Raw genomic sequence first — 25,862 nt, 5'->3', positions numbered from 1 at the left:
TATGTTCGTGTGTGTGTGTGCGCGCGTGTGTGTGTGTGTGTGTGTGTGTGTGTCACAACCGTGCAATAGCAAGATCCTGCAGTGCTATGTCTATTTCCGGTCTACTTCTCTGCACGCTGGACCGGATGCTGGAGACGTGCACATGCACTGTACAGGTAGAAGCCGAGGAGCGCTTGCTGAAGCCGCAAACAGGGCGCGAGAGCCCGCAGGCCGCCTCGCAGGTGCACTTCGGGAAAGGATCGGTTAAGGATACTCGACAAACAACCACCTCCTGTGTGAATATTTGTGCTCTGTCACGCTATCACTTGCTCCTTGTGCTGTATGCCTACTTTTAAATAATGCATGCTGTTTAAACATTATTTAAATTAAAGGCGGTTGAGAGAAGTCCTAACGTGGCTGTGGATTAAACAAACAGCTGAAATTCTACAAAATTCACAATCGTAACATTCTCCTCTCCATCGTTTATCTCGTCTCTCATCACACGCTCACACTAATAACCCTGTTAACGGGCCCGAGATCTTCTAGCATGGAACAGCATCTGATCTGATGTGTCTGTAAAAATATTACGGAGCTCTAAACGCGCCCCTGGCGTCCATCAAGCCCTCCGTGTTCGTCCAGGCGAACGTTGCTGCGAGACGGCAGCCTGAACGTTAACAGCGGAGCGACTCTGAAGCCGTGTCGCCGACACACACCTGGCCATCTGTACTCGGTTCTCGGTGTGAGATGAAAGAGGCATCAGCCTGTTTGTTCACACACGGTTGAGTAAGATCGCCGGAGGAGGAACATAAATGTCATGGAGTTGGCAAAGATCCCAACGCCGCAGGAATGGCGGACAGGAGCTCGTTCAGCAGCACCCTCGCCCCCGAGAAAACACCAAAAAAAAAACGCCCATCACAGCTACGGGGCATGGTGGAAAAAAATGCAGGTGGGGCTGCACACACACACACACACACACACACACAAATTTTAAATTAAATTAGAAATCAAATATACATTTTAAAAATAATAATAATAATATAAATAATATAAATAATAATAATCTGACTTTTAGTAGTCATCATTAATCAAGTTAAAATGTTGTTGTTATTATTATTTACTAATTATCCCAGAAATCAATAATCATAATAAAAGGAAAAAAAAAAAAAGAACTTCAATTGTGTTGTTGTTGTTTTTTTTTTTTTTATAATGACCAGTCAAAATTAATAAACGTTTTAAAAAGAGTAACTGTGTTCACTCCAAATCGTGCGCCTGGGTTGGTGTGACAAAAGCGTCTCGTTCACACGATCGTGACACGAGCATGAAGAGCCAAATAAATAAATAAATAAATAAATAAATAAATAGAAACTGTTTAACCATCGAACCATCAGCAAACCTCACCACCTGCGTTTCCAGAGAATCGCACGTTCCCGGTAAGGCTGTGTGAAACTCCTGCAGGCCGGGTGGGGAAAAAAAAAAAAAAAGGGAAGGAAAAAAAAAAAAAAAACTAAACACGCACACGACGTTTTAATGCTCTGGAATTACTACACGCTTCACGAAATGTTTTTGAGCATCCAAGTATCATAACTTTATTCAATTATATTTATTGTTTAGTGACAAACTCTCTCGATCGCTCTAAAAAAAAACACATATATACAGACACACACACACACACACACACACACATATATATATATATATATATATACACACACAAAGCAGCAATTTCATACACGTTCCTCAGGGGAAAAATTGACAGACAATAAAGTGAATGAATTATATCCAGCTTAAGATAAGGGGTTGGAAGCAAACGCGGATGGGGAACGATACTCCTGGGATGACAGGTAGCCACATGGGGGGACGTGTACACGATAAATACACTTATCACACATTATTCCTGAAGGCTATAATCAGAGGGAAGGACGAATTCCGAAGAAGCATATTCACACACACACAGACACACAAAAGAAACAGGACTAGAGGGGGGGTGAGGGAGGGAGGGTGTCGGGTGGAGGGAGTGGGGGGTTTAATCTTCACAACTGCACAAAGCTCCTAAAGACTTACAGCACCCCCTATCAGTCACACTATTGACTATTGACTCTTAGGAGAAGTCACACACACACACAGATACTCATGGATCGAACAGATCGATGCTTCTAAACCGACCGTACCCTCCTGCACACGCTTCACACACACACACACACACACACACACACTATGGTGATGGCTAACGTAGGTGTGAACGTCAAGTCCTGGCTCCAGACGGATCGACGGACCCAGAGCCACGTGCGCCCGTGAGACGATTCCTTTTTTTTTGCCCAACACCTCATCAGAGGAACAACAAAGTAGACACGGTGGTCACTCTTGTACAGTGCGCGCAATGGAAACGGCATGTGCTTTTGCGTGTGCGCGTCCACGCAATCATTTTGAAACAGCGTGCATTCTCAAGCACACTCAAAAGAACCACCGGTCCAAGATGGACAGCCCCCTCCTACACACAAATATATGTAACCTTCATGCATTGACTCATGTTTTTTGTAAAAAAAATTTTTAAAAAATGGCAAAAGTGTACAGAAGGGCACTACTGAACACATAACACCCACACACACATGCCCACACACACACACACACACACACACACACACACACACACACAGTTGTCTCACTGAAGTTGGCTTTGAGATAACTATTAGCGCAGATCATTAATGGTATTTTATACCTGTCCAAACGAAAAAGACAACTTCAGAATTAAAAAAATAAATAAATAAATTTGTAATAAAATATGCAATTTCATGGGGGAAAAAAATTTAATTATAAAAATGTCCCAACAGTAATATTCCTAAAATTGTGGCGGCATTTGCTTCACAGCAAAATAATAAAATATGCACGCACACACACACACACACACACATATATATATATATATATATATATATATATATATATATATATATATATATATACACACTTGCGGTAAACTATATTTAACTTCATAATATAAACATTCATTAATCATTCCGTACTTTAAATAATGCGCCGCTAACATTTTTACACACACACAAACAAATTAAAGTTAATGACATCTCATTACTACATGTGTATAAATATATATGTATTGTAATATTGTGCTGATTTTATCTGTCAGCTACACACAGTCGATTTGAGTCGTCGTAAACATTAAAGCTGCATCCTTTCTCTTCAACCATCCGGCTCATATATCCTGCATATAGCAGCTCACGCCTGCATTTATTTTACACCGTGAAATATGTGGATTCTCCTGTTTGCACACCCTTTTTTGTTTTTTTTGTTTTTTTTTTTACCTATAGCTCTCACCACCTTAGGTTCCCTCTACCTGCACTGATCAACCGTCTCAACCGACACGTCCTGCTCCAAGAGAGTTAGCTTATCCAAATGAGGCCGTCCTGGGTTTTTTTTTTTTTTTCCCCTCCCTTGCGTTTGACCTTTGGTAAAGATTAATACCTCTGGCATGAATTTTTCAAGACATACAAACACACGCACATGCACACACACACACACACACAACGTGCACACTTTTTCTTGGACATGCATCGTGCACAAACAAACCATTTTATATGAGTCATAATCTCATTATTCACTTCAAACATATCCACTAAGACGTCAACGCGTTTGCACGCGCGCTTGCACACAACCACACACATACACACATGTGCAACAAGTTATTGGCATGCTTTCAGTAAGTCTATCATAAACTCACTCTACACTGTGTGTGCATCAGCTTCATGGATGTACGGCGTGCTAAAGGAGAAGAAGCCCTGGAGCAGCTGAAAGTTTCGAGTTTTTGAAAGACACCAGTCGGCTCAAAGGTCATCCGGTGCTTCCTCTCGCACACTCGAACTCACACTCACTAACACATATGTAGTAGTCTTGAGTATGATTTATTTGAGTACGTATTTGTATGTAGATTGATTTAATATTACACTCACTGCTCAGAGCTCTTAACGTGTATCGCGCGTAAATAAATCCTCTCATCTTGAATAGGAATTAAGGAACGGTCTCATAAACGTGCACGTGCTGTAACAACATGTCCTACAAACAGGAGATTACGTTTACTCTACAATCCGAACCGTACACAGCACAGAGTTCGTCATCCAGGAGTCAAACTTTCCTCGTTTTTAAAACCGGAGCATTCAGACAGATATACAGGTTAAAGGTCAGGAAGGATTTTCACAGGCCTGACCAAGATGCTGACGCTACCAGCACACTCACGTCCTCCAGCACATCATCTCAAGAATCCCAGTATGACACGCGGATTCTTTTCAACACACACGGAAATCTAGCTTCATCCGTAGGTGGCTATAAACGAGTACTTTTAGCTCGGGGAGAGGAAACAGGCTGAATGAATTACGCTGATTAAGCTGCTGTTGAACTGTAGACAGGAACTCAGGGTGTTACTTGTTTATCTCTTTTCACATCTGATAAAAAAGAGGGCGAAACGACATGAATCGAATATGATTTTGAGTCCATGCGCATGTGAAGTCTTTTTAAGCTGTAATTGAGGTAATGTCGGATTATTGTGAAGTGATGATGATGACGATGACGATGATGATTGAGCTGTAAAATAAGAGAGGCACGGTTTCACTTATAGCTATGTGTTGATTTGCGAGTTAAGGTAAATATAAGACATATTATTAAAGATGTTAAGGAATGTGTGAATTACATCACGTATTACCGTTCCACAAATTTGATTAGTGATTTTTTTTATGATGTGTATATATGTATAAAGATTCTTTTGATGTGCATGTGTGTGTGTGTGTGTGTGTACTTGTTTGAGAAAGACATCCTCAATTCAGTAGTAAAAAGTGTTTATACAAAGCTACTTTGTGGAAAGAAAAAAAAAATAACGTAAACACAACAGTTCCGTATGATTGTGCTTTCCTCTCCTGCTTTCCACTCAAAATTGTTCTAAAGGCTAACGCATCAGTTTATTTCAGAACCCATGTTTATCTAGATGCTTATCTCACGCTCTCGCTCCCTCGCTCTCGTTTTTTAATTAGTATTGTTTTGTTTCAGTGATTTGTTACAGCAAAAGAAAGAACAATGTGATTCAAAGTTTCCGAAAAATTATGTATAGAAATAAATCACCCAAATTAAGATTATATTTCCCGTGGAACATGAAGCAGCTCGAAAAATTCAAGTGTAAGCTACACACTCGGGCGAACACTCAATGTAGCCTTTTGATAAAAATCGTCTCACATGCTCTACAAAAAACGAAAAATTAAATAATAGAAATTAGGATTGAAAAAAAAACTAAAATCGAGGTTTGATAGTTTTGCGACTAAGGACATGCTTACTGTGAGTTTACAGAATGTTTAAAACAAGGTTACACTTTCAAAGGTGAAGCAATCTGGAAATAAAATAAAATAAAATAAAAAAAACTTCTAGGAATATTTATTAGCCAGGAAAAAAAAGTGTTAAAGGACATGAAACTTATTATTGAAGACTTTAATGGGAAGTCTGGAGTTTAGCCAGACTGAGGGTCCTTTTATTGCGTCCAAAAATATGGATCAAAAAATGATCTATTCCAGAGACCAGATCGAGGTGTGTACTTATAACCAGGAGTAATGAGAAGCTCTTTAAAGGGTCAGATTTAAAAAAAAAAAAAAAAAAAAAAAATCTCTAGTTATAAAACTTGAGTTATAAAATATTTAGCACTGAATTGCATGAAGAATGGTGCTCCAGAGTTAGTGAGAGTGTGTGTAAGATTGCTATTGACAATGCGATGTGAAATGATTAGGCCTATTGATTAAGATCGTACATGCACGTGTGTGCGTGTGTGTGTGTGTGTGGGAGTACTCACGCTGCACGCTCTCCCTCTGGCTCACGGACAGGTGCTGCGGGTTGCCCTGCTTGCGGCGGGACATCGCCCGGCATCTCACACACACTCAGCGCAGAGGAATTAAAGCAGTCCGTGAGGCACGCGCGGTCCTCTTCTTCCTCTTCCTCTTTCTCTGTGCAAACTTTCTGTTCGTCTCTTCAGTCCCCGGTGCCCAGGGCGGACGGGTGAAGTCTCCGGTGTGCACGGTTCAAATAATCAGAAGAGCAGTGGAGAAAAAGAAAATATATATATATATAGAGAAAGAGATTTTTCTGTGCTCAAACTATTCACCTGATTTCTGCTCTAATGCCGAATAGCTCCTGTGCATACAGTGTGCACCTGGGCTACCTCTCCAACCTAAAAGTTGCCTGTAAATATTGGCTCCCTCTTCTTTTCTCTTCTGTTGTTGTGAGTATTATTAGTTGCACGCTCGTGTCAAAAAACGCGCAAATCCCAATTCCTTCCGAAGTGGTTCTGACAGGTGACGGAAAGCTCGCGCTCCATCCTGCCCGGCGTACACGCGCGGCAACGGCAACTCACGGCGCACGAGACTGAGCCGCCTCTCAAAAAGCGACCCACAGGCCGAGTCATTAATTACGTCTCGCGTTTTACGTCGGGGCTCTTCACCAAGGAGGGAGGGAGGGACGGAGAGAGGGAGGGAGGACAGGACCCACCCTGTGCGCGCCTGTACTTGTGCATGCGTGTGTGTGTGTGTGTGTGTGCATGTGCATATGTGTGTGTGTGTGTGTGTGTGTGGTCAGGGGGGTTGCCTCAGACTCAAAAGAATAAAGACTGGAATTCAAGTTCAAGTACGGACGTGACGTCGGGGTGCGCGCGGAGAGCCTGAGGCAGAACAGCGCGCGCGAGCGGCTTGGCGATGTCGGAGCGGCGGAGCGCGAGCGCAGGAGGGCGGCTCTTAGTGTCGACTCACAGCGCTGTGTTACAATGTAGCGTCGCGTGAAACTCCTCAGATCGATCAACACACAAATGCATAAAAGTGTCCGAACACCGGAAGTCTTTCTGCTACATCGATGTCGATTTGATAGAAGTGTTCAGCAAAAGTCATGCACACAGGTCGGGGTTCAGGTCAAGCTGATGCAGCTCTTAAATCCCCACAGCATTTTACACATTATTTGTTTTGCTGTTTTTTTGTTTGTTTGTTTGTTTGCTTGCTTGCTTTTTTAATAAACATGTATATAGAGTTCGGGATTGTCCAGTAAAAAATGTCATCCAAAATAGGCAATATGATGAACTGAATTTTATTTCATTTTTTAACCAACATAATAAACATAACTGAGCAAAAGCATAAATATATAAATAATAAATAATAAATAAATAAAAGGGTCACATAGGCAAAAAATATATATATAGCACAGATAAAAATTATCATGTGTTTTTATTGCTGTTTTTGGTTGTTTCTATGACCATACTATTACTACTACTACTACTACTACTACTAATAATAATAATAATAATATGCTCATTTTGAGAGTTATTTTTTATTTTTGTGATATATTCTGGTAGTAGTGGTAAATTTTATCCTTTATAAAAAAAAAAAGAAATGATAATTTTTTCGTTCTACCTGACATATCCGAAAACCCAAATAAACAGTTAGTCTGAAATCTGAAGCCTCCCCGTTATCACACACCAGAAAGGCTTCTATAAAAGCACATGTATATTTTTTAATCGTCACGCTGTGTAGCCAGCACTGACTAAGATTAAGACTAACTTCTTTGCTTCAATGAACTCTAGACTAATTTGCTAACACCACATACATTTTTTATTCATGTATCCATTTTTAATTAACACTAAACTGTTCTGTCTCTTTTTATAAACACTTGTGAATATAAACACCTTATCTCTTTCCCAACACTTTAATAAACACACAATGTCTCTCTGTGTGGCTTTACACACTGATCAGCCATAACATTAAAAACATTAACATTAAAATCACCTAGGTTTTGGATTCCACTTGTGCCACAGGTGTCACGGCATGAATGTTCCTCCCTTTCACTCATTTTTCCACATGCTTTAAAGCTTTAAATTAACTGCTCCTAAAAAGCCATTTTGTTGAAGTGCATTTTCCTAGCCAATAAGAATGCATTGATCAGAAATAGTTGGAAAAAAATACCACTTTTTAAAACCCTGCTTGTAAGACATTGTAATACATCACATGCCTGGTATCTGGCACTGGGATGTTAGCGACATCACCTTTAAATGCTGTAGGTTGTCATGTCGGGCCTCTGTGAATCCGAATTATTTGTCCTGTACTGGATCAGATTCGGATCTAGTGAAGCCAGCAGTCTTGGCCATTTTTTCCTGATGGTCGTCATGCACACCAGGCTGTGGTGTACTGGGTGTTCTGGTGCCTTTCTGTCCGAACAGCTTCATCTTTTTTGCCTGATTTCTGTGGGATCGGACTGGATGGGCTGGCGTTTGCTCCCCGCAAGAATAAATGAGCCTCGGGTGCCCATAATCCTGTTACCAGTTAACTTGTACAGTTGTTGTACATGGTGTACAGTTTTCTTGTCGGTTATCGTAATGTTATTGTCAATGTTTATTTTTGTATACACTCAACACTTGTACACAATAAATACCTTATTAATCATATTACCAGATCTCTGTTCATCTCCTTTTATACACTCTTTAGCTTTTATAAAACACTTAAACACATAGAACTTTATCTCTGCATGTCTTTATTTAAACTTTTAAAAGTTTAATAAACATGTTATCTTGGTCTTTATATCTTTATATATACTCTTATCAAGGTGTTTAAATAAACCTATTATCTTTCTGTATTTCTTTATGTACTGTTAACACCTTAACAAACACTTTACCCTCTTCATGTTTCTGTACTCACTCCTAACACTTTAATGAATACTATATTCCACGAATGGTCTTTATTAACAATGAATACTTAAATAAACATTTTATTCACATCCTATGAGTTAACATTATGAACACTTTAACAAACACTACTGTTTAGCCTGTCCATATTCAAATCTGTCGTCTTATTAATGCTATTATCTCCAATGGCTATATAAGAGGTGGTCTTTTATTTTACTTGTGACTAAAAGCAGTCTGTGAGTCATTATCCGTTGACATTTCCTGTTACCTGATGTACGGTCATACCTGAATCAAGCCTTCACTCAGAAAATCTGGAGATTAGTATGTGATCATCGATTCTGGTTTGATAAGCAAATGTCTATATAGTCACATTTCCCGAATATCGTCGGTGACATTTCCCATCAAAAAGCTTTATCATATGGAAATATTTCATTATGTAATATTTACCTCTTTATATTTAAATTTTTATAGTTAAAGCCTACTTCTGTTCTTGCTGTTTGTATGGAGTGTCACATCTTTTCCCCATGTTTAAGCAGAGTTCTTCCAGGTTCTCCAGTTTCCTCTCACCTCTTAGAGATACACACACACACACACACACACACACACACACACAGGTGGTCCGGATAATCAAAGTCGTCTTGTGTGTGAATAAGTGTGTGCTCTGTAACAGACTAATGTCCCTCCTAACCTGCACTTAGTGTTCCTTAAGTAGACTCCAATTCCAGGATCAAGTGTTTACTCCCACTGAAGAGGGAATAAATGAATAAATGATCATTTCTGCACATTAATGAAAATTGTAAGTGTATACAGAGAAGGGTAAACACGACAAAACCATATACTTAGTTTTTCTCCTAAGTATTGTATTTCATTGTCATGCCATTGATACCAGTTTACTGAACGTGTGGAACTTGTGGGCATTTATGGACAGCAGCTCCCTCTTGTGGATATTTAAAGTCATAGCGTGTTAAAACAGGTATACATACTGACTTCAAAACAAAGACAGACATTTTCATTTCATAGAAAAATATTGGGAAAACAGATAATAATAATAGTAATAATTAAAAAATTTTCAACATTAATTTTATTTTATTTTCGACCAAAAAGTCAGAATTTTTTTTTTAATTATTTTATGCGTCTCATTAGATTTGGTGTATATTAGTATATAAAATTATAGCATTTTAAATACTAAATATTTTTTCACTATCCTTCCTGCATATTTAGACCTATTTAGATTAATATTGAACCCATTTTTAAAAATGTTTACTAAAGCCATGAGATAAGTTGTGTCACGATTGTACATTAAATCCAATTTAATTCAATTTTATTTTTATACTGCTTATAACAATGGTCATTGTCAAGAGAACTAGAGAGATGTATGAGAAAATATGTACAAATCAAAATGATCTTTTTTTACGCTTAGTATTATGATAAATATTTATTTTTTTCACTCATAGTTTCTCCACATGGTTCACGGACTTGGAAAGCCAGATTAAAAAAAAATATTAACCTTGTCGGAAGTGGGATTCGAACCCATGAAAATAGACTACATTTGACTAAGTCTGACTTTTAATAAGTTGCCAGTTTTTCTTTTTTCTTTTCTTTTTTATTAGCAAATAATTTAGAGAATTAGTTTATTTTTTAAGTTTTGAGTCATGTGGTATATGTAGAGGAGTTCATGAGAGAACAAAATTCATATTACACAGGTGAATTGAAAAACATGGCTACAGAACAAGCAAGAATGTCACTAATAAATCTTCAAATCATTTTCATCACTGTTAGCAAACCAAACTGCTGAAGTATTGTAACATCTACTTTAAGTTGTGAGAAGATTTGTTATAAGATCACCTTTATCATGTTTTAGTAATAATTGGGAAAATCAGTCAGCTTCAGCAATGACCAAAGCAATTCTACAGTTTACTGTACAATTCTATAAAAAAAAACAGACACAACCATGCACGATATATTATGCAGTGAAATGACTGTTTATATGACTGTTTGTGACCTATATAGAGAAAGACAGGATAGAATAGAAAGATTTTACTGCAATAGAAAAAAAATTGGACAAAGAAAAAAAAAATTACAATTATAAAATAAAAAAAATGGGATGAACAAAATCTAAAAAAAAATACATTTAAAAGTTTTCATTTATGGACAGGCCTTTAAGTCATGTGTGCATGCAAGCAAACAAAAAAACAAACAAATATCTCCCCATTTTGTTATATCAAATGTGCATATCTTTTCTTTAAAATTAATGTCCAGAAATCACCACCGTATTCATTTCCGAGTGAAGTAGTAGTGTCTGTGGTTTGTTGCAGTGGAAATGCTCTGATAGCTATTCACAAAGCTGCATGTGTGAATGTTAAACATTTCACATCTGACTGCCTTCTCAATGAGAGATAATTCCAAGCTGGTTTTGGAAAAACATTAAAGCCCAAGTGAGAATCTACTCTGATTGTCTGTGACTCAACTATTGTGTTGCTACATTACAGTTATTATTTTTGTTAAGCTCTTCATTGAATATAGAGATAACATGGGGCTAATTTTGTTAACAATAGTTTGTATTTGGGATAAAATTTTAAAGAGGAGCTACATCTTCTGTCTGTTTGGGTTTTTTTTTCCATAAAAATGCTGGGTAGGTTTGTGGGTAACTATTAATGACTTGCCAACCCTTCCTCAGCTCTAAGTTGTGTTTTAGTCACATCATCATAACCAAAAACTCTTAAATATACACAATAAATTGGTTGGTTCATTTAGAGCTAAAAGAAATTTATCAGATATTCTGAAGATCTTGAAGACTTTTAAATCTGTTTAAAAAGCAGCATACTTCTGACACAAGTTCAGCATATGATTCCTGGCATGTAAACCCCATCTTTCGAGTTTTCATTAAAGAGATGGAGAGGTTAATGTAGTGAAGCATTTGCTTTTTAAGAGTAGTGTGTTTTAGTATTTTGTTAAGAGAAGCAGTGTTGTAGTTCTTTATTATTTTTTTCACTGGTGTGATTGCATTTTGTTCTGGCACATAATAATTTTTATGACAGTATTGTTAGTCATTGGAGTAATTATTTTTTTCAAGGTGGCAATTTTCACAACCATTAAATAACAGGATGTCAGTTTACGTAAAGATATTTTACCGATCTGCTTAATGTTCCTGCCTTTTTGGCTAAAGAGCCAAAACATTGTGTTATTTTACAGACAGCAGAAGATATTATACAGGCAAAGGATTCTACAAGATAAAAGATTGTAAAAGCAATAATGTCAGTGCACTCATTTTTTCTTGATTAATTGGATTATGCATAATCTCAGTGGATGAAAATAAATGCTAGTAATTATCTCAGTAGCTGAGCACTAATGGTCTACCTTTTCCTTAACTCCAAATTCCGAATCTCTTGGTCACAAAAAGAAGCACATGTCAGAAGTGGGATTCGAACCCACGCCTCCAGGGGAGACTGCGACCTGAACGCAGCGCCTTAGACCGCTCGGCCATCCTGACTGCATGTTTCTGTAACCGTGTGAGAGGGCGCACTTTTCAAACAAACATTTGATGCAATATTGAAGCATTGTTAAAAGTTGTGTAAGTTTACAAAAAGTACTGAACCACTGGTGTACAAAAAAAAAATCGTATAATCATTTATTAAATATTTCGTTTCCATCGTTTGTAAAGCATAACAAATCCTCCTAAAATTAATGCTTTAAAAAATGTAAGTATTTTTAATGTATAATTTATTTCTTACATTTGAAAATTTAATTTTCTAAAAAAAAAAATATATATATATATATATATATATATATATATATATATATATTTAGATATTTATATATAAGTGTTCAGGGTCACAACACATATTTGTCTTTTTTAGATCAGAGAATATAAAATTATTTAATTGCTAAATGTTTGATTATTAAAATATTTATTGTATATTATTTGTACATGTCAAATTCTCTAACAATAAATGCTTAAAAATATGTCTTTTTAATCGCTTCTTTAATTTCTCACCTTCACAGTCCCAAAAGCATTAAAGTTTTTATTTTATCACGTATACACAATTTTATTAAGCGAAATAAGATAAAACTCAAAAGAAAAAAGTTTTTGAATACTTTTTAAGATGTAATTTCTTTTCCCAACATAGGTGTGTTTTTATTCTTTACATTGAACACCTGATGACATATATTCTAAAGTTTGTTTATGATGTTGATTTCCACAGATTCTGACATTCTGAGTCTCCTTCAGAGTATGTAAACACATGGTCCACTGTCTAGTGATTAACCGGAGTACAACGAAAGAAAGAAACAATAATTACAGCTTTGTCAGAAGTGGGATTCGAACCCACGCCTCCAGGGGAGACTGCGACCTGAACGCAGCGCCTTAGACCGCTCGGCCATCCTGACTGCTGATCACTCGCCCATAATACACGTTTTCTATGTCGAAGATCCCAAGTATCACAAACAGAGGGCGCACATTCCCCATAGACTCCATACACTCGTTTTTATACTGCAAGTACAGTAGTTGTATTCCTTCTGAGGTGTTTTCGTCGTTGTTTCTATTATATAAAACTAGGTATATACTAGTAATGTATTGTTGCTTTATTATAAAATCAGCAGTATGTAATACTGTATAGAAGTGAAGAAGAGAGTGCAATTAGGGTGGAATGTCTGGAGAAGAGTAGCAGGAGTGATATGTGACAGATAGGTATAGGGAGTGACAAGAATGGACAGGATTAGCAGTGCGTTTACATCAGTACTAAGGACTGCACAGTAAACACATTGTCGACAATCCATCCGTGACTGATTGGAGTACAACGAAAGAATTTTTGCAAAATAGTTTAGCTTTGTCAGAAGTGGGATTCGAACCCACGCCTCCAGGGGAGACTGCGACCTGAACGCAGCGCCTTAGACCGCTCGGCCATCCTGACTGCTACACCACCACCAGGGGTTTGAGAACCCTGCAGTGATAAACCACAAACACCTGATGCTCTTTTAGAGTGGAAGATAGTAAAGCTTATACCAAGTGTACCAAAAAGCTAAAAGTGTACAAGTGTACGTACTAAAAGTACTAAAGCACAAACATGAAAATGTAAAAATAATAATAATAATAATAATAATAATAATTTAGTGGAAGGGGTACTTTAAAGAGTTGATGAATGAGGAAGACGAAAGAGAACGAAGAGTAGAAGAGGTGACTATTGTAGAACAGGAAGTAGCAAATATTAGTAAAGTGAGGTGAGAAGGGCGTTGAAGAGGATGAAGAGTGGAAAGGCTGTTGGTCCTGATGACATACCTGTGGAGGTATAAAAGTGCTTAGGAGAGGTGGCAGCAGAGTTTCTGACTAGTTTGTTTAACAAGATCTTGGAGAGTGAGAGGATTCCAGAGGAATAGAGGAGAAGTGTATCGGTGCCGATTTTTAAAAACAAGGGAGATGTACAATAAATCGCACAATAAACACATGGTCGACTATTAAGTGATTGATCAGAATACAACATAGTTGCTTTTTGTTCACAAAACGTGCAAGTGGAAAGACTGCAAGCGTAGGTACACAAAAGTGAGTACACCCCTCTAATAACAGCAAGCATTTTAGTATATCTTTTCAAAGGACAATAGTATAGAAATTAAACTTGGATATATTTTAGAGTAGTCTATGTCTTGTATACACAGTATAGATTTACTGTCCTCTAAAAATAACTCAATTCATGTGTTTGTCAGTGGCCAAGTTTGTCTCGAGACCTGAACCCTATCGCTCTGGAATAGGGTCAGTCTGGACTCATCAGACCATATGAGACTATACCTTTTTTCATTGCTCCAAACTCCCCTAACAAACTCAAGCCTTTATATATTTAACCACTCCACATCCAATGTGTTCTACAGTCATTAATTACACTAACTATTAATTGGTGAAAGTAGGTCTGTATGGTCCTTAGTACTGTGGAGAGAGCAGTAAAAACACCTTCAGCAAGAAAACACATCTGATAAGGTTATGTCATCCTAAATGCTTCGTCCTTAGTAGTTGATTCTAAGTCGTTCGGCCAGTGTTCTTTTATTTACGGCAACACAGCTAACTAGGTCTTGAGACAAGGCTGAATTCTAAAATAGCTCTCCAACCTCTAATAAAGGGCCTTATTTGTTGTGTGTGCCAAGTGGTTGTACAACGTTGTGACCTAGGTTGTCATTTACGCTATTTGGGATTTAACCTCGGACCCGAGAAGTTTATATAACTGATATTCGGAAGAAGAATAAGTGAAAATTCAAAAATAAACTTATGAGATTTACAGGACTGTTCACCATCTTCATGGTTTATTTTCCTCACTTTTTGGTTACATAGCACTGACAAGAATTTAAAGCTACTTTTATTTACAATAAATAGGCTTATACAGTATGCCTGCTGCCTGCTTTTCTTACTACACTACTTACAGTACGACAGAGGTGCCTGCTTTACTCAGGAGAGAAAGAGTTAGCTGAAAAAGATAAATGACAACATCGTCCACACCAACCTGAGGACAGTAGGCAAACTGCAGTGAGTCTTGGAAGGTGATAACCTGAGGTCTTATACAGTATGAACCAGGACCATCCTCTCCAAAACCTTTATTACATGGGACGTAAGGGCAACTAGTCTGGATGGTCAGGGTGGATAGAGGTGACTTCTTTGTGACTAAAAGGCAGGATGTTTTCCACAGTGTGGGAACCTTCTCCTGAGTCATGCTGATGTTAAACAGGTGCTCTGCTGCTGATATCATCAGGACCTGCAGCCTTGTTTTGATTCAGTCTCTCCAGCTGCCTCATCCCCTGACTTTTTAAAACAGAGAGGGGTGTGGGGAGTAGAGGACACACTGTTGTTGCTGGACAAGGTGGATTTGATTCATGGGGGTGGTGGTGGAGCTGTGAAGTTTATTGTTGGGGTTTAGGATATTAAAATATTAAGATAATATCATAATAATAGATCATAATTTGTTATAATGATAATAAATTGTGTTAATAAATGGAACTGTTGTGTAGAAGAACTATAACACTCAAGGTCATGCCTTATTCCTGGATATATGGCTGGACAGGCTGCACACTCATGCCTATGCTTTATTCAGCAGTACAGCACTGTGATATTGCTTAATTATGGGATGACTGATAAAAGCGCTGCAACTTAATAATGTCCTTTAACCTTTGTGAGGATCTTCTTAATATGCCAAAGAACGGTATCTAAAACATATGTATAATGTGTTTTATATATATATATATATATATATATATATATATATATATATATATATATATATATATTAGTGCTGTCAATCGATTAAAAAAAATTAACTAATTAATCGCACTTTTTTTTGCAATTAATCGCGATTAATCACAATTAAAAGACTGAAACTTTTTGGATATGTGAATGTAAATAATTAATGTAAACTCAAGACAATGAAACTATTTACCATTCATATCCTCCAAATTAACTGTTGGCTTGAAAGCCATATTTATTACAGAAATAAAAACACAGGTATGTGCCATTTGTGTCATTTGAATTTCAAAACAATCAATGCAATTTACATTGGCGAGGCCCTGTAGAGATTGTTTCAGTGGGGTGTTTTGCTTTTAAGTGATATGTCAAAGACGAATTACCTCTGTGGTATTTAAATTTGACTTTGCAAAATGTACAGATTACTTTTGTTTTATCCACAGAACCATCCGGCAGAGTTTTATACTGAAACTTTTAGTCTAAAAGTCCTTCCTTGGTCTTATCCATACTTCTTTGCACGTTGAACACATGTCGGCCACAACAGGAAATAAAAAAAACTGCAACCGTGTTAATTGCGTTAAATTTTTTTAATGCGTTAAATATTTCAAATTAATCGCATGCGTTAACATGCTAATTTTGACATATAGGTATATATACCTATCAGCCATAATATTGTGACCACCTGCTTAATATTGAGTAGGTCTCCCCTTTTGCTACAGTGATGCACTGTGTGTTCTTATGGAGAACTAAACATGACATAATTATAAATAAATAAATGTGTGAATAAATAAGTAAATATAAAAATGAATAAATGCATAAATACAATGAAAATTTCTAAATATATTCCTACTTTTGTTTATTAACATATTTCAAGAATTATTTATTTCTGAATTTTCACATTTCTTCATTTATTTATTTCTGCATTTCCACATTTATTTATTTCTAAATTTCCACATTTCTACATTTATTTATTTCTGCATTTCCACATTTCTTTATTTCTGCATTTTTACATTTCTACATTTCTTTGTCGCTGTATGCTGATTAGGTAGGTGGTCCCAGTCTTAGTCAAAACCGGGATTGGGCCGCAGGGCACCTCAGAGGAGCTTTTTAGTTATCTGAAACTTACTATGCAAATAGCTGCCAACAAGAGACCGTTAGCACACGTTATATAATTATGTCATGTTTAGTCCTCCCTATGTTCTGACAGCTTTTTATCACAACCAACATTAACCTTTTCATCAGTTTGATCTGCACTAGCTCTTATATTGGATCAGTTTACTGATGCACCTCCCCCTCCCTTGTCAAAGTCACTCAAATCTTTATACTTGCCCATTGTTTCTGCTTCCTGCTTCCTACATCTATTTCAGGAAAAAAGGTTCACTTGCTGCCTAATATATCCCACCCACTTCAAGCCGCCATTGTAATGAGATATTGACGATGTAGCTACTGTGAGATGGGCCAAATTGTAATAGCTGGACAACTGGGTCAGAGCAACTCCAAAACTGTTCTTGTTCTTGTGGGACATTCCCAGGCTGCAGGTCAGGACATACCAAAACTGATCCAAGAAAGGTAAATTGGTAACCTGGCGACATGGTCATGCGTGGCCGAGGCTCGCTGATGCACATGGGGAGTGAAGTCTGGCCCGTGTAGTCCAATCCAAGAGAAGTGCTAGTGTAGATCAAATTGATGAAAAGGTTAATGCTGGTTGTGATAGTGTCAGAGCACACAGTGCATCACTGTAATAGTGGCAAAAGGGGGAAGCTAATTAATATTAGGCAGATGGTTATATATACTGTATATATGAGAATATACACTATATTGCCAAAAGTATTCACTCTCCATAGGGTTTAATAGGCCATATGATATAACAGCTTCAACTCATCTGGGAAGGCTTCCCACAAATTTGGGAGTGTGTTTATGGGAATTTTTAACCATTCTTCCAGAAAGTTGTGTGGTCAGACACTGATCTGGGATGAGAAGACCTGGCTAACAGTTCCCGCTCTAATTCATCCCTAAGGTGTTCTGTCGGGTTGAGGTCAGGGCTTTGTGCAAGGGCGGTCAAGTTCTTCCACACTAAGAACTTTGTGTCTGAGCTTACAAATGCGCTTCTAGAAGAATAGTTAAAAATTCCCATTAACACTCTCCTAAATCTTGTGGAAAGCCTTCACAGAAAAGTTGATGATGTTATAGCAGCACAGGGTGGGCCAACATCATATTAAACCCCTATAAATTAAGAATTGGATGGTTTATGTGAAGGGAGGCGAGCGGATACGTTTGTCAATATAGTGTGTGTGTATTCTCTTATTTTTGCACAAAACGTTTTTTTTTTAGCACGAGTTCAGTGTTAAGTGCTCAATGGGATTTGGTTAAATTCTAATTGAATTGAACATCCGGGTCTTTCTGCTTTCGCACAGCCACGCGCTAGAGACTGGACGATGACGTCACGAGTGCAGGAATGGCGGCGCCGTCTGTCTGTGTGAGGGAGGGAGCCTGAAGAGCCAGAAAACTTTACTCCACAGCACACACTCACGCTCTGCGGGTCGAGGAGGGCACACACCGCACCGTTTCAGCCGCCGAGGACAGAGTTAAACCTCACGCAGAGCTCTGGCGAGGCTGAGCGTGAAGTCCGGCTGCGGGTTGAAGCTCGCTAAAGCTAGCAAGCTAACTTATTACTTGTAACTTTACCTGCGTTAGCACGGAAGCTAACGTTAGAGCGGTCGCTGCACTAGTCAACCGCTTGAGCTTATCACACTGAAAGGGGGACAGGGATAGCACTCGAGGCCTGGTTAACCGGTTTATTCTGCCTGGTTGACACTCGCAGTCTGGGTTTTATTCATACAGATAGATAGATATTGGTGTTTAGCCAGCTAAGCGTTAGCATCGCCGCTAATAACTTAGCCTATATGCCACAATGGAGAGTTTAACCCTGAGCGACGTCGAGCAGAAATACTACTCGGATTTGTTTGTGTACTGCGACGTGGACAACACGAAAAAAGTCGCCTCCAACGGCAAGGTGCTGGAGCTGTTCCGGGCGGCCCAGCTTTCCAACGACGTGGTGCTGCAGGTAACCCAGCTCGAGTCGAGCAGCTACAGAGCAATAAAGTCTGCTATTACTCTCCAAAGAAATGTATTTTCAGCTTTGTGTGTGTGTGTACATGTGCATGTCAGCATACTCTCTCTACACCTAGTGATTAGGTAAAAGGAACTAACAAGAACAATAACACATTGGGGTGCATTAATGGAAGAGGGTGTGTTCCCTCGTCAAGTTAGTACCCATTAGTGATGGGTCGTTCGTGAACGATTCGTTCTTTTTGAACGAGTCTTCAACGTGACTCAAATGAACGAGTTGTCTCGGATAGTGATTCGTTGATTTGCTACTGGGCGCGCATGCGCAAATCATCGCAAAACCCCCGTAGGTTATGTACAGGAAACAGAATTGAGCGATTCTTTCGCAATGACTCTTCTACTCTGAGTCGTTCGTTTCTTTGTCACGTGACTCCCATAGACGCTGCGCAGTGCAATAGATTTAAAAGAATGAATGACTCGGACGAGAAGATATGAGAGGTGAGCTGCTCATTCTGTTTATTATAATATGTCCTTAGCTGCATTGTAATATTTTCATTACTGCAGCCATAGCCAAAAATGTGTGTATGTAGATGTATTGGGAGTCTTTTTTTAATTGAATATGCAACATTTTATTTTATTTCTGATCAAATAAACAAAAAAATTCGTTCATTTTGATGAACGAGATTCAAAGAACGGAGTCACTAAAATGATTCAAGCTTCCCATCACTAGTACTCCTAGCTAGCTTGCTGTTATGTATGTACAGTACGTGTGTGCCATTACTTTTGAACACGACCTGTTAATAAGATGTAGGATATTCCAACAATGTCATATAGTGATACTTCAACAATGCACATCACATATTCATGGCCGTATTTGACAGGGATGGGAATCGCCAGTCACCTAATAATATGATATCATAATACCCCGGTGCTGATTCAATTAATATTACGATTATATATAACTGATATCACAGTCTTTTATAAATATCCCAATCCGATATTTAGTTTCCCCCCTGATTTTCTTACAAGTTTAAGCCTGATTATGACTGATTAATTGTAGCCTGTTCCTCATAACATTGTATTTTCTCACTTGGATACATACACAGTACGATATGCAGTGAAATGCTTATACGACCGCCGGTGACCTTAGAAAGAAAATAAAAAAAACTATATATAAGGAATAAATATTAATAAAATAAATAACATAAAATACAAAGGAAAATAAATGTAACTAGTAAAATTAACAACTGTACAAATAAGGGCATGTAAAAATAATAGAATATATGAATATGGGGGGAAATATATATATATATATATATATATATATATATATATATATATATATATATACACATTTTTAAAAAACAAGTGTTTTAAAGTGGCATTGAAATGTCTTAAAGTGTCAGAGTGATATTTAAGTGTCAGAAGGATATTTAACTTATCCTTTGCCAATATTATAACTTTTGTAGCAAAATTGGCAAATAATTCGCTCCTACCACACGGGATGAAAATGTGCAAATGGTAGAAAGTGTACTAACTGTGGGATTATAAAGAAACGGCGATATTTTACCTCCTCAAACACCGCCAAAGTCTTAAAACTCAACGTGACAGGGATTTCGCGGCTAGAAGGGCTGTGCAGCTTTTAACATGGGCACGCTGGGCTTCCAATGCACATGGTTTTGGACTAATTAGTGCTTGTGGTGTTTTTACCATGTCTGAGACTAATTTGCTCACAGCGTTTAAAGGAAAAGTCAGATCAGTGGATTTTAATGTGCGAGATTTTTGATAATGTGACCCTGTACAAACGTGTTTATATTTGAGGCTCAATGGCCGATTATCGGTCACTGCGAGTCAAACTGAAAACCAGCCAATTCTGGTCACTTGCCGATCAACTGGGTCATCTTTATTATAAATGTAAAAAGTTTATTATTTTTTAATTATTGATTTTGGAGTCAATCTGGTGATACGTGAATCTCCACACAAGAATTTCATACCTGAAACATTTTCTAATATCTCTAATATTGAGTTTTTTAACGTTACTGAAACTGACAAGGTTGTAATTCAGCAGGTCCTGAAACTCTTAATGCACAAGAAAAATTACCATCTTTAAGCAATTACTTGGACATAACAGATGTGTTAGGACAAGTTCATTGAGAATGGGAGAGACAATTGTGAGTGTTTTTTTTTTTTTTTTAAGAAATCACATGAATAATGTGTTATAAGTATTATCGTTTTTTTTATATGGGGACTTATGAGACACCCTGCTTATGAGTAGTGAAACACAATCCATTCATTATCATCATGTGATTTGTTCCAAAGTTTCTTACTTGTGCCATGTTAGGCAGTTTTTCCTTGACTTTGTCGAGCTTGTTAGCAATAAATCGATATGACAGCCATAAATGTATAAATTAATATTATTTCTGTTAGGCTTTTTTGTGACAGTGTGCATAATTTTAAAGCACCAGATATGGAGTATATACAGATAAAGTAATGCTGAATTGTGAAAGAAGGATGTAGATGCATACAAGACATTGTTTGATATGAGACCGTCCATGTTTCCAGCCACCCTAAGTATATTATCCTGTATTATATACTGTGATGGAACTATTTATTTTGTTGCTACTTGCACCATGTTGCTTTTTACTCTTATCGAAGGGGTACTGAATTAAAATTTTATGAGGGCTGGTCAATAAAATTTTCTTCAAGCTGAGGTCTGATTTTATGTTTGTGTTAGAATTCAGGTCCTTATATATGCAGTCACTAAGTCTAAAAAAAAAAAAAAAAGCAATAAAAAAAATTTCATAGCATTTTAACAATATTAACGTGGACAGTTTGAACTTGGATGGCCTTGTATATTTTCTTGTACTTGTATGGAATACAAACAGCATGATCTTTAATTATTCTTTAGTCAATCTACATTTGCACGTGGCTGGACTCGGAATACGTTTGCTCAAACGGCCCGTGTTTTGTCTTATAACATTACAGTACTGCTTTTTATCATCGCCATGGATTTTACAACATACGAGACAAACTGGTTTTAACTGTCTATTCACTGTAAACTATTGCGTTGATTGGCTCTGTTGATTGGCTCTGTTCAGTGACTCGTATAGCCACGCCCACCTTGAGGGAGAAGCACTAGATTAATGGTATATTTATTTCTCATTTATCAGAAAAGCATCAGGGTCCAGACCACAGTCCGCCATTCAGTGAAGCCGGGGTGCCAAAGTGTCAATAAATAATAAGAGCACACTTATGTCTGTAAAGTTTAACTCGTGTTGGTTCCTGACTTTCTGAACTTAATATGGCTTTATATTAAACCTGACACTCATCCAAGGTTTAGTTCCTGCTTTTCTGGGATGTTTTTCTCCTAGATTTATGATCTTAGACGTGTTGATTGGTGTTCATTCAGCCGCGAGAGCATTAGTAAAATCATCCTGGAATTTAGTTTAGCTCAAAATTGTTTAGTGGGCTTGAGGTCATGACTCTGTGCAAACTATTTCTTCATGATGCTCGGTTTGTGCACAAGTGCATTGTCATGCTTGATCACATTTGGGCCTCTTAGTTCTAGTGCGGGAAAATTGCATGCTACAGCACACACAGGACTTTGTGTGCAACAGTTTTGGGGACAGCCCACAGATGGATGTGATAATTAGGTGTCTACTATCAGTTGGGTATTTGTCATATGTCCTCTATTATACTTTGCTAACACATGCTAAAATTTGTACTGACATTTTAACTTTGATTACAGAGCATAATGTGGCGGCCAATTTCTATGTAAAAATTGAGGAACTAGTATTTAATGATTTGAGTCCTGGAATATGGTTGTGCTATCAGGGGAAGGGAAAAAAAACTCTGTAGATGTAAAAACCTGGTCATTCAGTACGTTCAGGTTGACAGCTGACTGTATTTTATTGCCATGTAATATTGCTGAGCCTAGACCCAAGTTACTGAAGCATCCCCAAATAATAAAAATTCCTCCAGAGGCTTGTACAGTGGACACAATGCATGATGGGTGCATCACTTCCCTAAATCAGATCACATGACCTTTTTCCATCGCTTCAAAGTCCAATCTTTATGCTTTCTAAAATAATTTTTATTTCCAGATGAGTTTTCTTATGGTCACACACCTGTTTAGTCCCAATCCTGTGAGTTCTTGTCACATTGTGTGTGTATCGAAATGCTGATTTCTCATATATATAATTTTATTTTTTATATTTTTTTACTATACAATCACACCAGACGTTTTACCCTCTTGTGAGACATTTTATAAATTTATCCCTGTTTTTCCCAGGACCTATTCGTCACAGTTTTGATAATGCGTTTAAGAATTCTGAACCCAATACCAGTCATTTAAAATCTTCTCATTTCCATCATTTGATTGATGCAGGCCAATAATTTGACCAGGCAGTGTATATAAAATAATGAGCAAGATTTATATTGTGTAATCTCACAATCTTGTAGTTCGTTTTTAATAAAATGTTTGCAGCTGTCTCCTTGTATTGTGTTGAACTGACTTTATCTCTCCTGCACAGAAAACCAGATTAAATGTTTAGACAAGATTAACTAATCTGTGTGAACCAGCCATTGTAAACAAATTGCTTGAGTAATTACAGCTGTACTTTTTTTTTTTTCGCTTGATGGTTAGATAGATAGATGCTGTATCGGACCGGGCACGTTTCCTTTTCTTTCTTTTTTTTTTTTTTTGCCAGTGCGATCCATTGACTAGATCACTCCAGGACCTGAGGGAATCTTTCTGTTGTCTTGGTCAATTTTCTTGACATGAATAGTCAACTCATTAACTGCCTTTTTTAAAACCGAGGAAACCGATATTCTTCTTATTTAGCTCTTGAGTGAACAAGAGGAAAATAGGAAAATATAATAATAAATGTAACCTGAGCTTCTACAATTGTCCATAAGTTGTTGGATTAAACACATTTCCAAGCTTAGAAGATTTAAATATATATAAGATTTGAGGAGAGTTTATTAAACAGAATTTAAGGTTTAGAGCAGGTCTGTACTGGTTTTTATTTTTTAGGAGAATGTCAGAATTTTATCAGTAGTTAGCTTGTACAGTGACTTGCTGAAAGAATGACAGTAATGCATCTTTTAGTTAAATACAGATACTGAACGAGTTTACTTCCGGAAGCACGTTTGTAAGTCGGATTTGTTCCTAAGTCTGAAAAAGTGAGTCTTATACACCTTTGACATAATTATACAAAGTAAAGCATACCAATCCACATCCCATCGGATGACATTTTGTCTCAGAGCTGTTTTCCACTGTATTAGACTGAACTTTTTTTTTTTTTTTCTTCTTTTTTTTTGTTAATAATTTTCTGAAATTAGGATTATTCACCATCGGGACAGCTTTAGTCACTACTGGACTTTAGACATTTTGTACATTCACTTACACACTGAAAATATTGTATATAATTGGTATCTGTCTGTTTTTTGTACAATACACATGAGCTACTTCCATGATCCACAGTCCGTTCATATGTGCGGAAATTCAGAACTCAAATGTTCGTAAGAGGGGGACTAGCTGTATTTGCTTATAAAGCCCTGTTGATTTTTTTTTTTTTGTAGTACTAAGTTATAAAATTATGATTTGACATATTTTTATATCAATAGCACATCGTCACAAGCTAATGATGATGTTTTTAATTTTCATGAACATGTAGAACACTGTATATTTATTTTACATAGATAGATATTAAAAGGCTATTGTCATATTTTTATAAACTGTGTGTACAAGTGAAGTCTGTATGGAAACTTTTTTGCTTGTCACAGATACTTATTCTTCGTAGGTGTGAAGTCTTCACTAAACACACAGGCAATATGTACGACTCAGTCTTTCTCTCCAGAATTGTTTCTTTGTTCCCTAGGGACGAACAGGCTGGATAAAAAGTATTGTTTTTGCTTTTAGATCTTAAAGGACCTCTTGACACGTTTTCTCAGAAAGACTAAATGTAAACACGTTAATTTCTTTTACATATAAAACTCGTGTTTGTTTTTGATACAGTGTTTGTGCCTTTGATTTCTCAGAAGTCAGATCAAGGCCACGAACACTGTCGCTTGCCTTGAATAGTTGTGAAACACTTCAAGCCAAAAACCCCATTTTGTGGTGAGTCATCAGACGAGGAGTTTCGCTCCCTCATCGTTTCAGCACCGAGGATCCAGCGTGCCGAGCGACAAACCTGTATGCGGAGGGGCGTGTCAATCTGTGGTGCAGAGCTTTTCACTTTTTCACCAGGCTTTGTGTTTGATCTTGATGATCAGAGATGGCCAGAGTTGTTTACACTCCACTTTGTTACTAAAAAAAAGCTGGCAGAAAAAAAGGAAGACAAGATGCATTACCTAATCTGTAACGTTACAGAAGTGCTTAGTCATGGTGGATACTTAATTAATAAAGGTTTTAGTAATGCAGCATAATTTCTGTTTTTGTTGTGTTGTTTCAGATAACAGAGCTGTGCGGTGCGACTCGTCTTGGTCACTTTGGAAGGAGCCAGTTTTACATCGCTTTGAAACTTATTGCAATAGCTCAGTCCGGACTGCCGCTTCGCGTTGAGAGCCTAAACACCGGTAAGCAGAAGTAGACTTTAAGTAATAGTCATGTATTTGGGGGGAAAAAACCTACAAATGCATCGACTTCTGTGGATGACTGTTTTTATTCCATAAACAAGGCTTATGTGAGTCCACTTAAATTGACCATTTTCTTTTTATTACTATTACGTTTTATCCCACTTCACAGATTAAACTCTACACCACAGTGTTCAATCTCTTTCTGTTACCAAAATCCTAAAATCTACAGGTTGTCAGTTTCAAGCCTGAAAGCTCAAGCTCCTGTATTAGAGTTCAGGAAATGACCGGTTTCATAGATGAAAAATGAATAAAAAGCGGATAGAG

The 25,862-nt window shown here is 37.4% G+C and overlaps 2 protein-coding genes and 3 non-coding genes across 7 annotated transcripts in view; 1 reads left to right on the top strand and 4 right to left on the bottom strand.

Moving 5' to 3' along the window:
* bcl11bb (BCL11 transcription factor B b) overlaps positions 1–6,507 on the bottom strand; it is a 32,413-nt gene extending 25,906 nt beyond the window's left edge. The window contains exon 1 of one of the 2 annotated variants that reach the window (XM_053489123.1): positions 5,816–6,507. In XM_053489123.1, the coding sequence (XP_053345098.1) occupies positions 5,816–5,879 (64 nt within the window). In that variant the 5' untranslated portion in view covers positions 5,880–6,507. The remainder of the gene's footprint in view (positions 1–5,815) is intronic. The other variant, XM_053489122.1, reaches the window with a different exon arrangement.
* Positions 6,508–12,087: 5,580 nt separating this feature from the next.
* On the bottom strand, positions 12,088–12,170 carry trnal-cag (transfer RNA leucine (anticodon CAG)). The gene has a single exon. It is a non-coding gene; the product is annotated as a tRNA-Leu (tRNA).
* Positions 12,171–12,983: 813 nt separating this feature from the next.
* trnal-cag (transfer RNA leucine (anticodon CAG)) lies at positions 12,984–13,066 on the bottom strand. The gene has a single exon. It is a non-coding gene; the product is annotated as a tRNA-Leu (tRNA).
* Positions 13,067–13,507: 441 nt separating this feature from the next.
* trnal-cag (transfer RNA leucine (anticodon CAG)) lies at positions 13,508–13,590 on the bottom strand. The gene has a single exon. It is a non-coding gene; the product is annotated as a tRNA-Leu (tRNA).
* Positions 13,591–18,334: 4,744 nt separating this feature from the next.
* The window catches only part of reps1 (RALBP1 associated Eps domain containing 1), a 29,897-nt gene continuing 22,369 nt past the window's right edge, over positions 18,335–25,862 (top strand). For both annotated transcript variants that reach the window (XM_053489026.1, XM_053489025.1), the window contains exons 1-2: positions 18,335–18,957; positions 25,415–25,538. In XM_053489026.1, coding sequence (XP_053345001.1) covers positions 18,805–18,957; positions 25,415–25,538 — 277 coding nt within the window. In that variant the 5' untranslated portion in view covers positions 18,335–18,804. The remainder of the gene's footprint in view (positions 18,958–25,414; positions 25,539–25,862) is intronic.

The sequence above is a fragment of the Clarias gariepinus genome, chromosome 27 (genome assembly GCF_024256425.1).
Source record: "Clarias gariepinus isolate MV-2021 ecotype Netherlands chromosome 27, CGAR_prim_01v2, whole genome shotgun sequence".
Taxonomy (NCBI): domain Eukaryota; kingdom Metazoa; phylum Chordata; class Actinopteri; order Siluriformes; family Clariidae; genus Clarias; species Clarias gariepinus.
The sequence above is the reverse complement of the archived record's forward strand: the minus strand, read 5'-3'. Positions and strand labels throughout refer to the sequence as shown.